Below are 22,600 nucleotides of genomic sequence, written 5' to 3' on the forward strand. Positions count from 1 at the left end.
GATTGATTTTTGTGATATTCACTACTACACAAATAGTGTATATATCAATAATAGTTTAACCAAATTAAAATGTCAGATTACACAAAATAAATAATAATTTAATAACAAGGCTATCCCCATTGCAAAGATACCTAATTAATAATATGTGAAATATTTACCTCTCTCTACCACTATTATAAGATAACATTTTATCCGAGCTAATGTTAACTCAACATTGTTCTTTACTTATAAAAACTTATTCAAAACACAAGTATTAAAAAGTTTCAATATTTTACCCTATTACTTTATTATTTTAAATCGTAAATTATAAAATTAATATCCATTTGGTTTTGTTAGAACATAATCCCATCACCAAAATCTTTTTTTAACAAAAATAAATTTCAAACAATTGCTTACCCGTGCTTTTGATGATAATGATGATTATGATTTTGTTGTGGTTGTGATCGCAAATTCAAATTAAGCAACGACTTTGTGCCAAGTCTACAATTTTACAAATTCACACAACATGCAAAAACAAACACAAACATTAATACTACTTATAAATACTGAAAATTTAAGAGATAAAAATATATACTAGTTGAGTACTGAATATATCAATAATTATTATTTTTAATTTTTATTACTTGCTTATTATTAAATTTAACATTTAGTTAAAAAAAAATAAAATTTCATTTAAAATTACCACAAATTTATCTAGTAAAGAATGATAATATAGTAAGTTATGATAATGAGTTATTTGTTATACAGTTAGATAGATATTTTTATTCCAAACATAAATTTTGTACATACTAAGGTACAATAATAAATGGAAAATAATTGCAAACATATATCCTTTAATAAATATTTTATTTTTTTAACTTAGTGTTATTGGTATTAAACTAATAAAATTTGAAGAATAAAATTGTATGTTATAAACTTATAAATTTATAATTAACCAAAGAAAGATAATATTGATGCCATATTCATAGTTAAATATCCAATCATTTACACCAATGATGCTCAACCCTAAACTCAAAATTCTATAAAAAATGTATACGATATACCAGGGGTTGTAAACCTTTTTTGGGTCAAGTGCCCAAAGAATATTATATTTTCTAAAAATAAAGTTACGATTTATTATATATTATTTTATTAAGTATAGGTTTGCCTTTTTTTTATAATTATAATTTTTAAAATATTTATAATTTGTTTCTTTGAATTTCTTATAACAATTATAATAAAAACTTTTCTCCACCCCTGTGATATACCTAATTGTGATTATTTGTATACTTTTTTCATATAAATTGTTACCAGCCACGTAGAAAGATTTGTTAGCATCACTAGCAATTGGTAATCTAAGAAAAAACACCTTTTTAATAATTAAAAAAATTGATAAATAATGTATGCAATGTATGTATTAATAATAATTATTAATGGAACACTGATGGAACAATTTGGGATTTTCCTTATGCTATTTTCATAATTTCATCATTAAATTCACAAGTAGAGTGTATAAATAAACAAAATCGAACGGATTTCAAAATGTATAATGAAAAAATTGACATTTTGAAGGTAGAATAAAAATGCTACTTTCAAAGCAGAATTTTGTACCCTTTCACAATTTGCACTTCTAGTGTAGGCACACTTTGAAACTTTGCTATACCCTTGCTACACAACTAATTGTTACCCTGCTAAGAAATAATTATTTACCAAAGTGGCTCACTGAAGATAGAGATTGAACATCAATGATTTACACAATATTAAAGTAAAAAATAGATCTATGTTCTATCGTCAGTATTTATTTTAAAATCTTAAATATGTAAAAAAAATTAGTTTTTTTACATATCATGTTAGAACACTAATACAAGTGATGTTGATCATAGGTGCCGCCAGGAATTTTATCAGGGGGGTGCATCGTGCAAGTAGGTATACGCTAATTTTTAAATAGTGTTTATATATGTAATAATAATAATAATAATAATAGTTAAATACGTAATATAATATAATTTAGATAATTATGCAAAATAAAAGTTTCAATTTTTAATTTAATTTAATTTTTTGTAAAGCCAGGGGGGTGCAAGTACACCTCCTTGCACCCCCCTCTCGGCGCCCACGATGTTGATGTATAATGTTTCTCAAACTTATCAAAAGGAAAAAATCATTTTTAAACAGATGAGAATATTATAAAACGAACCAAAAATCTTTTAAACAATCAACAATTTAGATTCCTTTATAAAAAGTCAATACCTACTAATAATTTTTAACTACCTATTCATTAATATAGCTAAATTGATTATAAAAATAAAAGTTTATTTATATAAGCAATCATTTCAGAGTTTATATAAATTTTAAAGAAATCAGTGGAACTTGTGGACAATGAACTAGTTTTATATTGTTAGTTTTTTTTTTCAATTTGGACATTTTTCAAATTTAAAGTTAAGAATAATATGTAGGCCTTAGGACATCTCATAGGTTTTTTTGTTAATTTAATTTTTAAGCAAGTTTTGTACATTTTAAAATTGTAATGTTTGTATACTTATAACACATATTAAAATTTAAAAAATACTAATAAAATCTTAGAAGTACCCTAGATAATATTCTAAGTCTAGTAATAGGTGAATTCACTCTAATGCTAAAATTAACAATATAAAATTAATTCTAGTGAACACAAATTGACTGTGTTGAACATGTATAAGATGAAGATAATATTTGTAGATTAAGTATCTTCTTAATGAATGGTGAAATTCTGTTGAAAATTTGAAATACATTTATTTGTTAATCTATGAGTATATAACTACAAAGTTGTATGATTGGAATAATAATTTATGTGCTTCAATATTTTGGAAATCTTTGTTTTACTGACAGGATTTATAAACCGAACTAAGTGTCTGGGAATTAAATATGAAAAGAATGTGGTCCTGATAACTTGTTGACTTCGTTTGAGTCTAGTTGTATATATTTTATGGTCAGTAAGTATTCTAAATAATATAATAATTTCAACTATACATATAATATACTAATTAGTTTCTAGTCTAATAAAAGTTTAGTGTTTACAATCTCACTTACAATCTTTTTGATCATTAATTAGACAAGTACTTCAAATTATAGGTTAGATTAATTTAGGTTATAAATATGTTTGCAATCATTTTTTTTCATGTTAAAAAATTTACTATTGATTTTAATATTTTATAAATCAAGAATATAATAAAAGAAACAATAATTATTGTTAGTTATTTTTAATTGAAAAGTTGAACGAACATATTTCATAAAAAATTAACTTTTTTAACTTAAGTAAAAAATTGTAGAAGTGCAATAATAACTAAGTAAAAATCACAACCAAAAACCCAATCCACACATGTATGTGAACATAAATATGATTTATCTCTATTATTTCACCTGGAAGCTAAGGTGGAAGATTGGGGTGCAACACTAAAATTTTGTGCCTGATTAAAATCTCCAGTACTACTCCATCTCTTTGAATTATACAAATTTGTGCCACTTGAACGCTGAGGTTTTTGAGCAGTACCAGGCCTTGTTGGTGAAGGGGATGGTGATGCTGGAGGTACTGGCGATACACTACTCGAACTTGGCGAGTCGGAATGCAATGAACCAGTTGATTGGTAATGTACAGCCCTCCTAAAAAAAAAAAAATTAGTACAAGAAAATGCTAGTGAAAAGTTTTACAATATATATTACCTTTGAGGTAATGAAGAATGTGAGTTATTGTGACTAGGGACTCTTCTAACTGGATCCCTTAATGCAGATACAGGGTGTTCATTTGCAGATCTATAGCGAAGTGTTACTTCTTTTTGTGATAATGTTGGTGAAATCAAATGATGACCATTTCCACCATAATGGTTTCCTTAATAAAAAGTCAAAAACAATTAATATATTATACAAATTAGTTTGATATAATTTTGCAATTAACAATATCAATATATTGTTATAGTGGTTTAAGAACTTATTATAGTATTTTGATTTAAGAATGCTAAATATTTAGATATTTGTGCTTGAAACATATATTATATTATTTTATGAAAATTATATTTAAAATATTACAAACGTTATCAATAATATTTATTTAAGTTGTAATTATTAAGACATTACTTTAATTTTGAACTACTTAAAAATATAATAGTCGTCAATATATTTTACAATTATACATTTTAATTGACTACCTACAACTCCTTAAAATAACATTTTCCACAATATAATATCTCGAGCTTGTACTCATAATAACCAATAATTATCATTATAATTTATACGTAATTATTATACAGCTGTTCCATAACCATAAGATGATAATTCATACTCATAAAGAAACTGTTTCATATTTAAAAATATCCTAGATTAGGTTAGGTTTAGCATAATTTATAAAAACATATAAAAAAAATCAAAGTAATATAAAAATAATACTAACATACTATTGATACAGAATAGTTATTCAAACTATTAATAGCGTCGGAAGAAAATTTATTAATTTATCAACATTTAAATAAAAAAATAGCAGTATTATTCAAACATCAACAATTAATTATTTAATGAAAGTAGTTATAAAAACCTAACACTACATTATCATAGTTCACCACATTATTAAACGTCAATAGATTTATTTAAAAATAAAGATTAATTGAAAATATTATTCATAATATAATAAACAAATTAACCTTGTATGCACTAATTATTATTCATCAATAATTGTATGCCATTTAAAATAGCTACTATATTCTAATAACTTTAAAATATATCCATTGTTGGTAATTACTAATTACTCAAATACAAAAATGTCACCATTAAAATTTTTTACAAGTCATTATTATGAAATATTTGTTATACAAAGTTTTTATGCACCTCATTATTTCCACAAACAATAATAAAATCTTTAAAATAATATTTAAGGTACAATATTTAATATATTAGAATTAGAATTCACACAATTATTTTACACAAATTGAAAAAAACAACAATTAATAAATTAATAGAAATAATGATTAATAGTCTTAACTAACTTCAGCTTAAAATAGATTTAAAATAATATGATTAAAAAAAAAAAAATGCATAAACAGTTTAATATATACTTCAATTTATATTATTTAATGGATGTACTTATTAAGTGTTATAAAGTTTCACCGAGTTTAATTTTCATGATATAATATGATAAACCAACTCAAACAATACGTTAGTAACAAATAACAATGTACACAAAATTATGAAAATAGATCATCAGAAGATGTCTAATCTTTATTATGAGATATGAGAATAAATAGCATTTATACTTTAAATAAAATTTAAAACATTTCGCCTTGAATATAATTATTAATTATATAGTACGGGTCATTTTTTTATTCATCCTTTGAATAGTTTAATCAAGGGCATATCCTCCAACTGAATTTTTACTTGATAATATTAAAATATATGCTCATTAAATAGAAGAAGTATACATTAACCTTATATAAAAGATAGTTTGTATTGAAAACTCGCAGAGCTTTCCCTTAGCTTATTTTGAAGGTTCCCCGACATTTTTGTTCAATATTAATAACAATAATTTTAAGCTTTCTCTATCAAAGCAATAACAATTTATCATCCACCGCAATAACTTTATACACTAATTAGTGACAAACGTACCCGCCCTAGGCGTGTTTCCATTCTTCAGAGCCGATGTATTGAGACTCAATGTCCGACTGCCTTCTAATTGGTTCAACCGCCTAAGTACATCAGCTAACGTTGATCGGAGACATACTATTTCGTCACCTTGTTCTAAAACTTTCTTTTCTAAGTCACATACACGTTCACGCAGCGATTCATTTTCCGTTTCAATCATGTCATCTGTAAAAGCAATTGTTTTGATTTAAACATAATTAAGATAATATTAGGTTTAGGTATACGTTTACATGATTAATTTACAACTGCTAAACATTATTGAATTATATCACTACGATAAAAAAGAAAAATTTATTATGGTTAGTTTCATTACCTAAAATTTAAATTAAATCATAAATTCATAATCAATCATACTATTAACAAATAATTTACGTAAATAAAAATAAAAGTAAAATGCAAATATTATCTTTAAACTCTTTAAACATAAAACAATTTAAAAATTTTACTTGTGAAGGAAGGATCTAAATAAATATTATTTGACAAGTTTTATGATTTTATGCTGTGATGGTTTATTTTTTAAAAGTTTTTAGCACTTATATAAATACGATATAAATCGGTTATAACGACATCGCCTGATACGTCTGAAATCTATGGTAATGGCAGAAATCCATAATATAGGTAAATGCATATTACTACAAAATTATATTTATATTTAATATCATACAATACACATTATGTATATTATTCTACTGTACAACGTAAAAAAGTTTCGGGTTTCTTTTTTCTTTCAAATTAAATTAAAGGTTGCATTTATATGATATGTAGGATGCTTTTTAGAATAAATTCAAATAATATAAGCATAAAAACACTAAAATCCTTTGGTAATACATTATTTTTAAAAAATATTGAAAGAAAATGATGAGAATTATACGTTAAATTAAAACATTGTCGCTAAACTATACAATTAACATTAAAACAACAGTTATTGCTCTTTATAAATATTATAAAGCAAATTTCGTCAAAAATAATCACTATAGAGTATTGAGTATAGATAACACAAAACATTAAAGTCTACATTCTACCACTAAAATAATTTTCTATTATAATTCTCTTCATGCATTGCTCAATTTTCGATTTCAATTTTATTTATATTTATACACATATAGTAATTTAATATTTTTAAAATAATATTTACTAATTTCAAACTTTATCAATACATTTTACAAAATAAATAACAACTGCTATAATACAAGACTTAGGAATACACATACAGATCTTTATCTTCAATAGGTAGCAATAAGCCCGTAAATTCATAGTTAAAAATGAAGTAATTATTTTTATTACATACGCTACTAAAATGTAATCCCCAAGAGTATAAGCTACTCGAGTATTAGCTGAACAATGAACAGCAATAATTAAAAATATATTCAACAAATTATATATAATATACATAATAAAGTAATCATTTTAATATTAACCAAACAAAATCAGTAATATTAAAATATAAAAAGATACGTATATGAAATATTAAAAAATACGCATTATTCTACAATAAGATTTTTTAAATACCTATTTAATTTTTCTTCTTCCTAAATACAATTTTTAAACTAAATAATTATAATATATATATACTTGAGTAGTTTTATATTTAATTTTAATCGAAAATTTTTGCCTTCTTTATAACACAAGGTAAAACGTAAATATAGTAAAATTAGCTGTTGTAAAAACACACATAACATTGAATAACCAAAAAAAATAAAAATAAAATTGCTAAAGCGTTTCAGTACATAGATATAAAACCAAAAATTAGATTTTCTTAGGTTGAAATGACAACCATTTAAAACATATTTTGGTAAAGCTGAGTCCTGATAAATTTTTAATTTTTTAACTATGCGTAGAATATTTTTCGAAAAAAAGAAGTTTCTTATAATTTGTTATAGTTTTTATTTTTTAAGAATATCTGGTATAGAAATTCAATATTTCATATCAGTAGTATACAATAATACAACATACTCAGATGCATTTATGAATAAATTTCCATTGATACAACAAAAAATGTATTTTCAACATTAAAATTAAACATTTTTTTATAAATTTAATAAATTAGTATAGATAGTAAGTACTGAACTAGCAATTACTACCAAGTAGTTAATGTTTCAATTTAAGACGATTTTGTTTTTGTTAATATATGCATTATGCACATTACACACCAAAAGAGTTACAAATTTTAAATTACTACAATATGTGACTTGATGCCCCCGTTTCATTAAAATATGATAATTGAAGTCCACCTCAACAATTATTTAACTTTGAATAAACTATATAAACATTTCTGATTTTTAAATATAAATGGTTTATTAATTATTCGAAGTGCAGAACATTTTCAAAAAAAAATTTTAACTCACAATTGAATAGCGATATTATTTAGTGAAAATGATAGAAGTTAAAAAAGACAATACATGTTGTGAATTATACATGTTTTACCTTTATATCCCGTTCATACTTATATATACATTTTTTTTAAACTAGAGGAATTCATTTAATTAAACACTTTGTGTAAACCGAAATTTCTTTAAAAATAATAATAATGTGGACGGTGGGCTCTATGATTACTCGTAAATTGTTACCCACATCGGCCACATCATGTGAAAAACAAATCAGTTTTACATTTATTGTCAAATTTATTTATTATGCCACGAAGCATCAATTGGACGTACATATTTAAGATTTATTTATAATGTTTTATATTTACTAATCGGAAAAAAAAATATACTTGATAAAATACTATTTTTCTATTTTTTTAGTTGTTTCCAATTATAATACACTGATAGATTCTTGAACATAATTAAAATATACATATAATATAACATGTAACTCCATATATATAATTTTTATATTTAAGTATACCTACCCTACTAGACTTAATAGCCAAAATATTAGATCGTTTCAACTATAATATATTTACTATATATACGTCCACACATCAAACTAATTATACATAGGTATTAGGTACATCATATACTAATTTATTTAAGTAAATACATAAACATCTACGTATGCAGTATAGAAAAAAACATAAATTTATATTTTTTTACGAACTTGGTACACACCCAACATTTATCAAGGCATTAGCAAATTACGCCCAATGCCCATCATTCAAATAAAAACGATAATGCATATGTACATATTATGTTATTCTACGAGTTAATATTGACTTTAAAAATGTATTATACACTCACTCCAAGCCAATTGCACCTTAGCCGTTACAGTCTGCATGTCGGTAACTGAAACTATTTTTGTAATTATATTTTCAGCAATAACGCCGTTTTTATTGAATCATATTAATATATATTATAATACATTAGAAATTATTATTTATTTTTTAATTAAAGTATATGGCTTTTCGTTTTAAGTAAAAAAAATAACCAAACTATTAGATGATGACTGATGAGGAATATGCCAAACGTGAATAATGTGCATAAGACACGCAATAAGGATAGTTGCGTGTTTTTAGGTGAGCGAATAGTTGAGTAATTAATACAACTTGGATTAACTTCGAACCATAATAGTGTATGAATTTACGGAAACCACTTCAATTGTGGTGCACCTCAACTTAATTTTATGTATGTCAATTCAATTAAAAAAAAAATCAATAACACAACATCAATAAATTAATTAATTTTCTTTCAATCTAAGTTCACAATATCCTACCAGCTATACCTATATACATATTAAATAAATACAATTCTAAACGTTCATAAACAAAAATCATAATAATATTTTCAGAATAAACTAAAGATCAACCAATTGAAAAAAATGTGAATTTGAAAAAAAAGAAAAATTAGAAAATAATATTACACATATATACTAATATATTAATATACATAATAATATTAATTATATATTTAAAATATTAAACTCTAAGTTTCCATGCGACAGAAAAATTATGATTATTGCTATAATAGTAAATATAGCATATAATATGTAAACTAATTAAAATTATGTTCTTATTTTTTTCAGTTAAACTGGAAATAATTACGGGCAGATAATACACAGAACACTACCTAGGTATTCAAAATGTATATATTAAAAAGCTTCTAAATTTTAAAAATACAATAAGTTTATACAACAGACATTATCTATAATATAATATTTATCTATAATATACATATACATAATATAGGTATATGTCCTTATATATAATATAAATTTATCCAAGTAAACATTTTCTTCGGAAATTATCATAATTTGTATTTTGTATTTTGTACGTTATTGATTAATAAATACGTATAACTGCAATCCTAATTAATAATTTGACATAAGAATGAATTGGTTTTAATATATTTAAATTTTAAGTTACTCGGTGAAAACTTATAATTAATTATTAAAAAATTAATATATTTAAAAAACAATTAACTATTGATTATCATTAGATTTTTATTTCCATTACGAATATTATAATTGTACTCAATAGGAAATTATATTAATGCATTATAAATTTTAAAATGTGTTTTATACATGGTATGTTAGGCAAAATTATTAATAAGTAATATATTTTTTGTAATTTGTTGATAAATATTTAATGCAAATTTTGGAATTCAACATTTGATTAATGAACTATATATTTATTTATGGTTCACTTTAATTTTTTCTAAGCATAATAATAAATATCTTATTATTTTTTAACTAATTTAACTAAATATAAATATAACAAAACATTATCATTTTTATTATAGTTAATATTTCAGATACCTAAAACATTTGATTTCAATTACACACATTTAATTTCTAGTTGATAAATATACTAACTAACAAAAAATACTTGATATTTTTAAATTTTGGAATATTAAAACCCAATACAATCATGTAAAGGAAAGCTAAATACCATAACGAACAAGAGTTGAACGATAAAAAGTTGAAATATTATCATTGTATCAATAAATAACTATAGACAGAGTGGTATGTGAAATGCATAAAGGAGAGAATTTTTTTGAACCGACGTAACACCGGCTAGAACAGGTAAATGAATATGTAACACATATAGCTACCAAGAACGCAGTAGTAAATGCTAAATTTGGAAATCACATCCAGCGAGGTTGACGACCGAAGGTAGTACATAAAAATAGGATCTCCAGGATTTGTGTCGTTTGGAAGCCGAACGTTAAAACCTATACACAGACTATTGCAGGTGTTCAACTCGAACGAAATACTGTAATCCTGTAATACTAAAATAAATGACTACAAGTCGGAAATATTCCACTAAAAATGTAAAAATCAATTTCTAACATGTAAAGAATGTTCTAAAAATTCAAAACTTATCTCGATAGTACACTGCCAAAAGAAATCTTCAGAACAGACTTACTTATGAAGATAAATCTGTCGCACGTAAAACCGTATCAAAAAATCATCTTTTCGATAATAACTACACGCTCGATTTGCCTATACTATTAATATAAATCTAGGATAATGAAACGATAATTTTTGTAAAATACGGATTGTACATATTAACGAGAATGGAAAAATTAAAATGTACTTTTAACTACACCAAAACGACTACACACGTCATACTTGGCCGACGTTTGATTTCAAACACAACGGCCACCGCGTCGTTGCAGTCGTTGCAGCTGTATGAACACTCCTCTCGGAACGCAGCTCTCGAAGGGTGACCACGAGGGTCAATCGATATATGTTTACGGGCAGTGTTACCACATACCGGGGGTCCCTATTCGAAATCGGGTACACACAAGTCTGAATTGCTTGTCCAATTAATTAAATAATTAAGATTTTTGTGGTTTAAAAATGGCATTACCTTTATAAGTGTACCTACACAATTTTGTAAGAAATTATTGAAAATGTTTAATTCTACACGACACAGTACTGTTATAATAACAAGTAATATAATAGTGCTGTGATTATTTGTTTTTTTTAATTACGAAAAACATTTTTTTTTTTACTTCAAATAAAGATTATATATTTTTTTAAATACTTATTTAAATAGTAAAAAATATTTTCATAATAAAATAAATTGCCTACCTAGCGATTATTAACTTATTATTATTATTTAAAAACTACTTATGAACCTGATAAATATATGTAATTTTATAAGATAAAAATTCCTATCTCACAACAGTCACAACATATTAAAGATTATGAATCAACTATAGGTATACTATACTTATAGTATCTACATAATATGTACATTTTAATGGGTTATTATAAAATATTACAACAAAACGACTTTTAATAAATGGTTTGTAACTACCTACGTAATACCTAATGGAAAAATGTTACTAATTTTTACAACCTTTCATAATTCCACACTTAACTTTTATGACATTGTCTCAATGACTTATAGTTTCAATTTCCAAGGTTAAAAATCTTTATTCTCGCACGAAATTCACGGGACCGAAACGACAAGTTATACAAGATTTATTTACCGTATAATGATAATTTAAAAGTAAAAAATAAAAATAATATAGCTTATTTATTTCTGATAAACAATAATATCGAATAGATATCAATAGATATCAAAATAACGTGAATGTAAAATTATAATATAATTACTATGCAATATGCAATTTAATTTTTAATATTTAAATATATAACGAAAATTATGTTTTATTATACGTATCTTTCTTGTAAAATTATTGTGATGTCTGATTCAAAAATTTTTAATAATAATATCGATCACAAATTAATAAATCGTCACCTGGGAAAGAAAGTTAGTCAGTTAAGAATCATACATATTAGAAATGAACACCCATTTGAATATAAAGCAATTTGCTTAGTCACTGTGGCAATAATAATTGGTAAACAATAAGTTATTACCTATGCGATTAATCAGCTTAATAGCTGGCAACAAAACACATGAGTCTATATTAAAATAATATAATAGGTACGTGTATAGTTTAGATGTTTAAATGATCATCATATTCAAACACAAACACTTGTTACCATGAAATTTGAACACGCGGATACCATTTATATACTCACACTTGGCTATTCGATTTCAAAGACACACTATCTGAGTTTCACAACTTCTTACGGGCAGAGCAAAGGAAAAACAATGATAATTTTGATGAAAACTAACTAATAATTGCATAATATATTATATATGATAGGTACAATATAATATGCAAAACAACGAATATATTATTATATAGAAGATGTATCGAATTATATTAGACATATTATACAGACATAACGTCTGAACCTCGCCAGTCAGAGGTAGACTATTCCATAGATACCTACTATAATAACTTATGTATAATAAATATAAAATACACCATAGGTTGATTTGTTCAAACTGGTTGTATCGGACGATTAAAAGAATTTAAAAATCTCAGATCAGAACACTATAAAAGTATATAACATTATTACGGTAAAAATAAAATTATTTGCGCGTCAGAATAAAAAATCACAGTTCACGATAGACCCGCGGCTCTATCAGTTATACTACTATAGCACACATATAATCGAACCGGTTGCGAACTGCAGACGCGTCGCGTCACAAACGCGGAAACGATCACGCGTAATATTTTTTCGAATGGTTTTAAATAAAAATAATGATGGTAAAAATGTACTATTTCCCATAATAACGTATACAAAAAATATCATCGTCGATTAGCCATTGGTATGACGTTGTCCGGAACTCGACGACACAGGAGTGTCAAGGCCGGTGCACATCCTGTATAATATATATACAATAATAATATATTATTATCTCGACGGATGATCGGATGTACACTCCGGTGGATGGAAGACCGCCACCGCAGATATAATGATCATCGACCACTATGTGACAATCACAGTGAAAACGTTCGGTATTTTTTTTTTTTTTGTTTGTTTATTTTTCTCTACCCGCCCTACCTCGTCCATCAACGACATCGCACGATATTCGCTTTCGCCCGTATGGTTTTTTGGTGATCGAATAGAGTAGCACCCGACCCGTTCACCGTGTACTGGTGTAGTGTATAGTACACTGTGTACATACATATTATACTATATAATAATAATATATTATAAAAGCAGTCGAACGTCAGACTTGTTGTGGTTCACCGATCCACTCAGCACACATAGAGAGAGGTGATGGACATTGGACATAACACATAAATAGGAGGTGGATACGTGCATTATACGAATATACTGTGTATAATACCTATAGTTGCATAAATTTATAATATACAATATCGAAGTTTTAAGTCAATTTTTTTGTAAATGGAAATAAAATAAACTTATGGATTATTATTATTTAAAACAAAAATTTTTTTTTATTTTTTTTATTAATTAGTTCTCTATTCTATTTTATACTTGAACCACATTTTAATAGGCTAGTGGTATATAATCCTATAAGAATAGAATATGATGACTGATGATGAGTACCTAAAAAGGTATTATTATATTAACGATAACACAAATCATATGGAGAACCCTACTATACCTCGGGAAGTTTATATTATGTACGTACAACGATTGTACAGAGAACCGACACACGACGACGACGACCGAGCACAGGTTCTCCGGATTTCCCACGGCCTTCGAAGAAATCTAGCGGCGTATATATACATTAACCACTGCAAACGATATATGTGTATAGTGTCGTTAACACTTCTTTGGTGGATATATTACATACGACATACGTATATTGTATATACCGTATATACATTGTATTATATTGTTATCGCGTACATAATAATAATATACGATCTATCTAAATGATGTAAGTTTGACGACGGTGTTTCGGTCAAACATTATAATAAATAAAAACTATATTATATGCCCTGAACCGCCGCGCCGGCGGGAACGACGGCCGAAATGCATAGAGGTATAACATAATATACGATCGGCAATAACAATGACCACAACGATGACGACAAAAATTGGTTTTCAAAACGGAATTCAACTATTTTTATTGTTGTTATTTTATCGTTTCGCGTAGATCGTTGTTTTTATACTATAAGGTAGGTGACCGTCCTTTATATATTATGTACCTAATACCTAATATATAGTCTTCGCAGTGATACAAACACTGGAACACTAACACGTAGTTCATCGTTGATAAATTATTTCGATCAAAAGGCCTATGAAGTTATTATTATTATTGAAATTTTCAAATTAACTAGCAGAAGACATTCTCAGCAAGTTGTGAAGGTCTATAACATTATGTACTACTATTTGAACAACGTATACACATTAATTGGAATAGAGGAGATGAGCTATAGCAATTAAAATCAAGACTGAAAGTTGTATTAATCATATCTTATCTTATCTATATACTACCTTAGATTTGTTTAATTACTTAATTATGGTATGAAATATAATATTTAAGCCTGCCCTAATGGGAAAAATGTTATGGACAGAAATATTGCTTAATTTAAAATAGTTATAACACAATATTAGGTAGATTAAATTTTATTTCACAATTATTATAATAATAATATAATATAATATTGGATGTTTTAAAAAATGTATTTTTTAATAAACTATAAGATTACTTCAACCGTTCAAGCCTTTTTTTTGTCTGTGAATTAACTTGTTATTCCGTTATTCACTTTAACCTGATTGTGTGCCTAATAATTATTAATTTTCATGTTAAAGCCCCATTAATAATACTTTAAATTTGGTAAAAATAAACAGAAATTTATGTTTAACTAATTTAAGTTATCGATCTAATTAATTTAGTGGTTCTAATTAAAATTGATTAACTGCTTAGTTTATTTTTTTTAAACTTACCGGCTTCAGATTTTGAAGACGATGACAGTGATTCAGCGCCATTGATTCGCATATTAGTGACTTGTTTGAAATTAATATTTTATCTGATTCAATTACTTCATTCTGTTAATCTGAAAAAATAAATATTTACTTAAATTAACAAGATAAATTGTTTTTTAAAAATAAATAAAATAATGTATCATAAACAAAATAAACTAGGGACACAAACTAACATTCATTCTCGCGACAAAAAAAATATTCAGTATAAAATGATTTTAAATGTTATGGTCTAAATGACTAAATACCTACACCTTGAGTAAATATCAAATTTATATTTTATCAATTAACAATTGTTCAATTTCCAAGTAGCTGAAAGTGGTTTAATGTATAGGTTACTCCCAAAATAAAAATATTAAAATCAAATACTAAAATATTAGGAATAAGTTTATAAAACCTATAGACTTGAATCTAATTATAGTTACTTGATTTCGTACAAATAAAATATGCAAATGGTAAATTACTTTTTTATGGTATTTTAAATTTTATACTTTATAGTTATATAGATCGCATTTTTTTAAATAAAATATTTCTACTGTATACCCTCATAAAATTCAAATAATATATGCTTAAAGCTACCTACTTAATTTATATTTTTCAACTAGTCATTGCTCAATCCATAACAAGACGTCATAATTCTCATTTTTACAAAATACAACCATTATTATAAGTTATAAGACATCTATTGAAATTATGTCGACCAAAAATAACATACAGGTTTTTCTCGTTATGGATTATACTCGTTCGTCTAAATAAAGAAATCATGATAATGGCAATAGAAATGATTGTAAAGCAAGATTAACTTATAAAATTAACAATATAAACTTTATCTAAACAAAACCTATGTCAATATCTATGATTAGAGCTATCTCTACAACATTTATCAATTAATCAGAATAACTATTCTCGATGATACACATATACAATATACATATTAAGGTGTCATAGGGTAATATAGTTAATATAAATAAATACGTGCATTTTTAATATTAGTCAAAAGAGTTCAAATAATTTTCAAAAAAAATACAAAACCAGATATTACATCATAGATCATAGCTATAATTGGTATGCTAAAACAAATCTATTGTATTTATACGCTCCCGGAAGTAAATTAAGCCGGGACATTCTTGCGTGATCAATATTCCAATCGGCTCGATACAGAATGACTTATTATGTATATGCATGTGGAGCGACCCACATAATGAATAAAAGTTATAGAGAATGCAAAAAGGTGTGCGTAGTACGATTAAATAAAATTTTTTCGTAGTCAAATGTTAATTAATATATTTTTTTTAATTTCTAAACAATACTTTTATTAGTTCTATTACCTATATCCTATGCATTTAAGCCTTGATTTAAAATTTTAAACTATCTTCAACAATCATTAATATCGATTTACTACGTTAATGTGATAGCAGCAAACATTTTTCGGTAATTGAAAGTTACTACTTATAAGATACTTAGATACATAAACTAACTTGAGCCATTAAACATAGAATCGACATTATAAAGCCGAATGAAAGGAAAACAAAAGCTGAATAAACACGAACCAACGCGGTTTGTGCAAATAAACAAAAAAAAAAACACTCCATATAAATACATATTTTTACTTTCACTATAGATCCTGCAGTGTTACTTTTATTAAACTCTGTGTGTGTGTGTGTGTTTATTCTGTTTATAAGTGTATTAATGTCTGTCTTCATATAGGAAGAGGTTTATTATTTTAATTTTTTCAAGGTTATTATGTAAATATAAAATATGGTTCGTTTATTTATATAATAAAAAGAAAAAGAAAGGTACATAAAATAATGGTCTAATCAAAAAACCTAAATTTCGATCAAAACTTAATCCCTCTACATAAATAATTTATAAATTAGATGAAGAACTCAAACCAATAAGGGTGTTTTTCTTTAAAATAATAACTATAAACAGTATCAACTATATATCTTTTCAATTTTATTACATTTACAAGAATATTTCTCAAATATAAATATAAATGATTTCACGTACAAAAAATAACTAATTAGCATAGTTAACTAAAAAAAAAAATATATATATATATATAGATGAAAATTTAATATCTGTATTGACCAAAATGGTATTAAAACCAAAATGGCTAAGCTATTTAACTTCTTATTTAAAATAATGAGTTATGATCCCCCCACAGAAGAATAACCAAATAATAACCAACAATAAAATAATTAATAAACCCCATATATCATCTAAAATATGAGTACTGTTATTCACTTAAATATCAACGAAGAAAACATCGAAACTATCATCTTTACACTTGATATAGACATATAGTATTATAGTTTAATAAATATACATGCTCTTAATATAATAAGCGTAAAAATAAAAATTATAAATAGGTACTACGAATTTGTTATAAGACGTAATAATGTATTAGTTATAATTTGTACTTAATTTTAAAATAGGTTAATAACCAGTTATTGAAGCCTCAACAGATAATTAAAAAAAAAGTAGGTACAGGAATTAAAACAAAAAGTAATCGAAACAGTCTACAATTACAATATAACTGTAATTGAAAAAATTCACCACTGAGTACCTACTGAATTATTATTGTAATTGTTTAGCGATTTGAACGTAGTCGGCTATATTTCAATAATTATTCAATAACACCTCATTGTTTTATTTGTTTATTTTTTTTAATACCAATAAAATAGCAATTTACGTAACATTCAGAATGTATGTCAAAAATAATGAAAAGTGATTTCATGCCTGGTGAAGCTTGTCAAAAAAAAAAAAAAAAATAACACAACACAACACAACACAACACTTAGAAAAAAATTTTGACTACAGTTTTATAAGAAGTGTATGTATGAAATCTTTACAGTAATAAAAATTATAAATGAGATAGTGTCATAGTATACATCATATATATTATACAGAAATAAATTTAATTACTCGATAAAATAAATAAGTAAAAGTAATTATAAATTTAAATTTAAATTGATTTGTTATGCTAATATAGGTAATATACTATAATTCTGGCTATTATTATACATAATAATAAACAACAATTCATACATAGATATAAATCTACGATGAATGCTCAAACGCAACTATTATAATTATTCCACACAATTTTTTTTTATATAAATTTAAATACTTTATACACTGAAAATTGTATGCAATGATTGGGAATTATGAATAATATTAAAATACTTTGTAATCAAAAATGAAATTGAATTAATAATTATCTTTTATTATATAAATAAGATATTTAAACATATAGTAAACATTATCCACTTGATTATTTATTGAATATAATACCCGTATTATTGTATCTACTGACATACAAGTATTTTAATAAGTATATAGAGTGAAAATTGTTATGATCATATTAGAAGGGTCAAAACTTAAAATACAGGTATATAATTATTAATTTTATATTTTACATGATTAATCGGGTTAAAACTGCTTATATATTATTAATAATTTTTGACGAACTGTCAATATAGTACTTGTGATTATATGATCTACTGCTTCCATAATATGATCCTTTAATCATAACATATTTAATGATGTAATTTTTAAATATAAAATAAAATAAATTATTGATAAAAATTAACAATTTTCTCTTACATATATAATCTTTTGGAAAACTTGTTAATAGGTCGATTATATTTTTTACTTCAAAATTATTTATTGATCATATGTGTAACATTGAAAATTTGAAGATATAATTTATCATGGTAAGAATTTTTAAACATTGCTATACTAAAACACATTTAAATAACCAACTTTACCATAATAAATCGAAAAATATTTTTTATTATTTTTTTTTACATAAAGTAAAATGAAATTACATCAAATCATTTAAAAAAATATTTTTTTTTACTCTCCTACTTTAACTAAATATAAATAATAAAGTGTATAATATATATTATGTAAATAATAGTATATAGGTATACCTATAATATTGACATATAACTGGAGTAGGTATAGAAAGAATGTTCTACTAATCAAAAATATTATAAACACTTGACTATATAGATAACAAAAAATATGCTGACAGATTTTCAGCTGTGTAACTTTCAAGAAAAATTTTTTCAATACACTTAATACCTAGTCATTTTATAGCTAGATATATCAATAAAATCTCTTAGCAAAAAAACTACTGTGTCTTAATTTTTCATTTAGCCCATCAACAGTTGTTTAACGATTTAACCCGTTACACTAACCTTCAAGAGAGGATATAATTTTTACACTGAACTTCGCACAATAATGTCATTTAAATATTGTACAGCCAAGAACAATTTGGTTGTTAAAAACGGTAACAAAGCAATCATACGAAATAATCAGAATAAGATATTAATGAATCACAGCGGAATCCCAATAGTCTATAAGGTAGGTTTCAATACCATCAACATGACATGACATCTAAAGAATAAATTATAAACATCCATTCCTAAATATCTAAAATCTAAATTAAATTAAATTTTATTATAGCTAAAAATTATAAAATAATTCATAATATAAAATTTGATAATAACCTGTTATAAATTTATTTTTACTATAAAATAAATAGAAAATGTTATACATTTTATTTTATATCAAATATATATGACATACTAAATTCGATTTATCAGTAATTGATAGAGATATGATTTATGATATACACAATATACTACCAAAACTGCAGATTTTCATAATCATGTCATGGAAATACAGTTTTCTTTTGAATAAAATAAGCATATTATTATTATGTAGCAATTCATTACTTATATACATCTAAAAGTAAAAAAAGTATAAAACCATCCTACGATACATACAGGCACATAATATATTATTACTTATTAGTTACTCACATGTTACATACTTCATTAGTTAATTATTCATGTATATTGTGATAAAATTCAAAAAGTATATACACCCTCCCTATTTAACATAAAAATACTTTTCAATTATTCAAAACAGAATTATGAATAAATTACATCTGGACAACCCAAAAATAATAAGTTGTATTTACTTTACATACAAAGTAGGTAATACACACACACATATATAATAATAAATAGATTTCTTATAGATATACATTCATATACCTATCTTAAATAGGCATCTACAGATTATGATTTTGGTCGACTTTTAAACGACAATGCAAACTTTCCAGTTAGATGTATTTGTGTATGCGCATGACTTAATCTTCCTAGGTAATACAACATACGGCAAGCGTACGCAGTTTTGTTTTGTGTTTCGGGTTAGGTTACACATAGACTGTGGGTCATACGGCCGACGGACAAGAGTAAAATGATCCGACAATTACCATCAGTGTCTTTTGTGCAGACTATATTCATATACTTATATTGTGTATATATATATATGTGTGTGTGTGTGTGTGTGTATAAATAGATAGATCTATGTATTAGAATAACGAACGGATATCCGTTGTTGGAAAGTGGGCCGAGAGATGATTTTACCGGTTCACAGAAGGCATCATTATATTGTGTGTTTGTATTAAATCAAAATGGCTAACGCTTAAACTAGCCAACCCCAACACAATATACAGCTGGTCCGGGTTAAAAGCCAATCCATAACAACACTATATGCATCATTGCTATCGTTGTACACACACTGGTATGTGACCTAAATCGATCCCGCATTAAACACTGTGAGATCTATATTGTTATGTAATATAATATAAACAATGTCACTAGCAAACATGCATAATTCTGATCATAATCGGGTCTCATTTCTAATATATTTTTTTATATATCATAATAATTCATAAATAATAAAAATAAACGTGTGCACGATAACAACTGTTTTTTGTTTTACACATATTGTTTTTGAATAGTAAGTCGGTTAATTCAATGTTCATTCATAATTATTACATTAAATATTAATACAAAATATGATGTGAACTATAATTAATTTTACATCTTTATACAACATTCACACGCAGAAATCAGTAGTCTGTAACAATTATGTATGATATTTTTTTTCCATTATGGTTTATTATCAATTAAAATAAAATTGTTTTACTTAAAACTTTAAATTTATTTGGCACAACAAAAAAATTACTAAGGAAAATGTAAATTGTTGAAAACATGTTATGCAATACATTTTGGAACAATCAAATTCTAACTTGATTGTTCAAGTTCACATGATTCCTGTTTAATAAAAAATTCTTTCTCGCAAGTCTTGCCGGTTTTATTACAAATATGTTATAATAGGTCTAATAAAAATATAAAATCCATGACTTCTCTTTAAGTAAAGTCGACGAATTATTACAAAGAACACGATATTGAGCTTTTGATAAAGCCATTAAAGGGAATTGGAAGCGGTGATTTTCTGTTTTTGTCTAATACCTACATGCGCAATATTATACAATTATAGACGTGTTCTATTTCCAACGTACCAATTGATATGATAAAGCAATAAGAATTATGAAAATTTGAATATGTCATCAAATTGACTTGAGATCGACTTTCTCGCATTTTTGATATTATTATGTTAGTCAAAAACAGAAAATCAATAGGCGATAAACAAAAACATCAAATCTTAAGAAATATTAATACAATTGTAAACACATAGGTACCTCTACCTATAAGATAGTATTATTTTAATTACTGAAGATAATACTTATATAAATTATAATAAAGTACATTAATATAAAAGAATATTTAAAAACTTGTATTACATCAATTATAATAATACTTATACAATTATTAATATTGTATAATCAAACCTACCAGACAATATAACAAAAAGTCTTATTTTCTTTTTAATTTTCTTATTAAATTTGATCTGAAACCATTTTTTAGTGTATTTTAGTAAATTATTTCAAATGCAGTTTACACATAATAAAGTACACGAACTTGAACTGTAAACATGCATAACATAAAATAGGTAACCTGAAATTATAAATTTGTTCTAGACAATTACATCAACTAAATAATATCCGGCATATTATTATTTTATACCTTAGATTCTAAGGCTTAGAAGACATAAAATATAACCATTAAATATCAACAGAGACATACATAATACCTATACAGATTTCTATGGCATTTTAAAATACATACAAATATTAATGATTGGCTCTTGAATTTTCAGTCGTAAAATAATTTCATTCGAAAATTTACAGCACTTATAGGTATATAATAAAACATCACACTAGTCATTAATGTAGTGGTGACACGAACTATTTTGCATATAGGTGGTGCATAATGTTTCTATTAACTGCCAGCCAAGGAAAGACATTATAAATAGTTTTTAAACA

General features: G+C 25.0%; 1 protein-coding gene across 5 annotated transcripts in view; it reads right to left on the reverse strand.

The window, feature by feature from the left end:
- Positions 1 to 22,600, reverse strand: part of LOC113551339 (echinoderm microtubule-associated protein-like 2) — a 53,076-nt gene that overhangs the window by 23,874 nt on the left and 6,602 nt on the right. Inside the window, exons 2-6 of one of the 5 annotated variants that reach the window (XM_026953526.1) lie at positions 15,313 to 15,422; positions 5,605 to 5,805; positions 3,676 to 3,841; positions 3,376 to 3,615; positions 397 to 480 (exon numbers count right to left, since the gene is read on the reverse strand). In XM_026953526.1, the coding sequence (XP_026809327.1) occupies positions 397 to 480; positions 3,376 to 3,615; positions 3,676 to 3,841; positions 5,605 to 5,805; positions 15,313 to 15,364 (743 nt within the window). In that variant the 5' untranslated portion in view covers positions 15,365 to 15,422. Of the gene's footprint in view, positions 1 to 396; positions 481 to 3,375; positions 3,616 to 3,675; positions 3,842 to 5,604; positions 5,806 to 8,819; positions 8,872 to 10,942; positions 10,962 to 15,312; positions 15,423 to 22,600 lie in introns of those variants that run through there. The other 4 variants (XM_026953529.1, XM_026953527.1, XM_026953525.1 and 1 more) reach the window with 4 other exon arrangements.

The sequence above is a fragment of the Rhopalosiphum maidis genome, chromosome 2 (genome assembly GCF_003676215.2).
Source record: "Rhopalosiphum maidis isolate BTI-1 chromosome 2, ASM367621v3, whole genome shotgun sequence".
NCBI classification, from domain to species: domain Eukaryota; kingdom Metazoa; phylum Arthropoda; class Insecta; order Hemiptera; family Aphididae; genus Rhopalosiphum; species Rhopalosiphum maidis.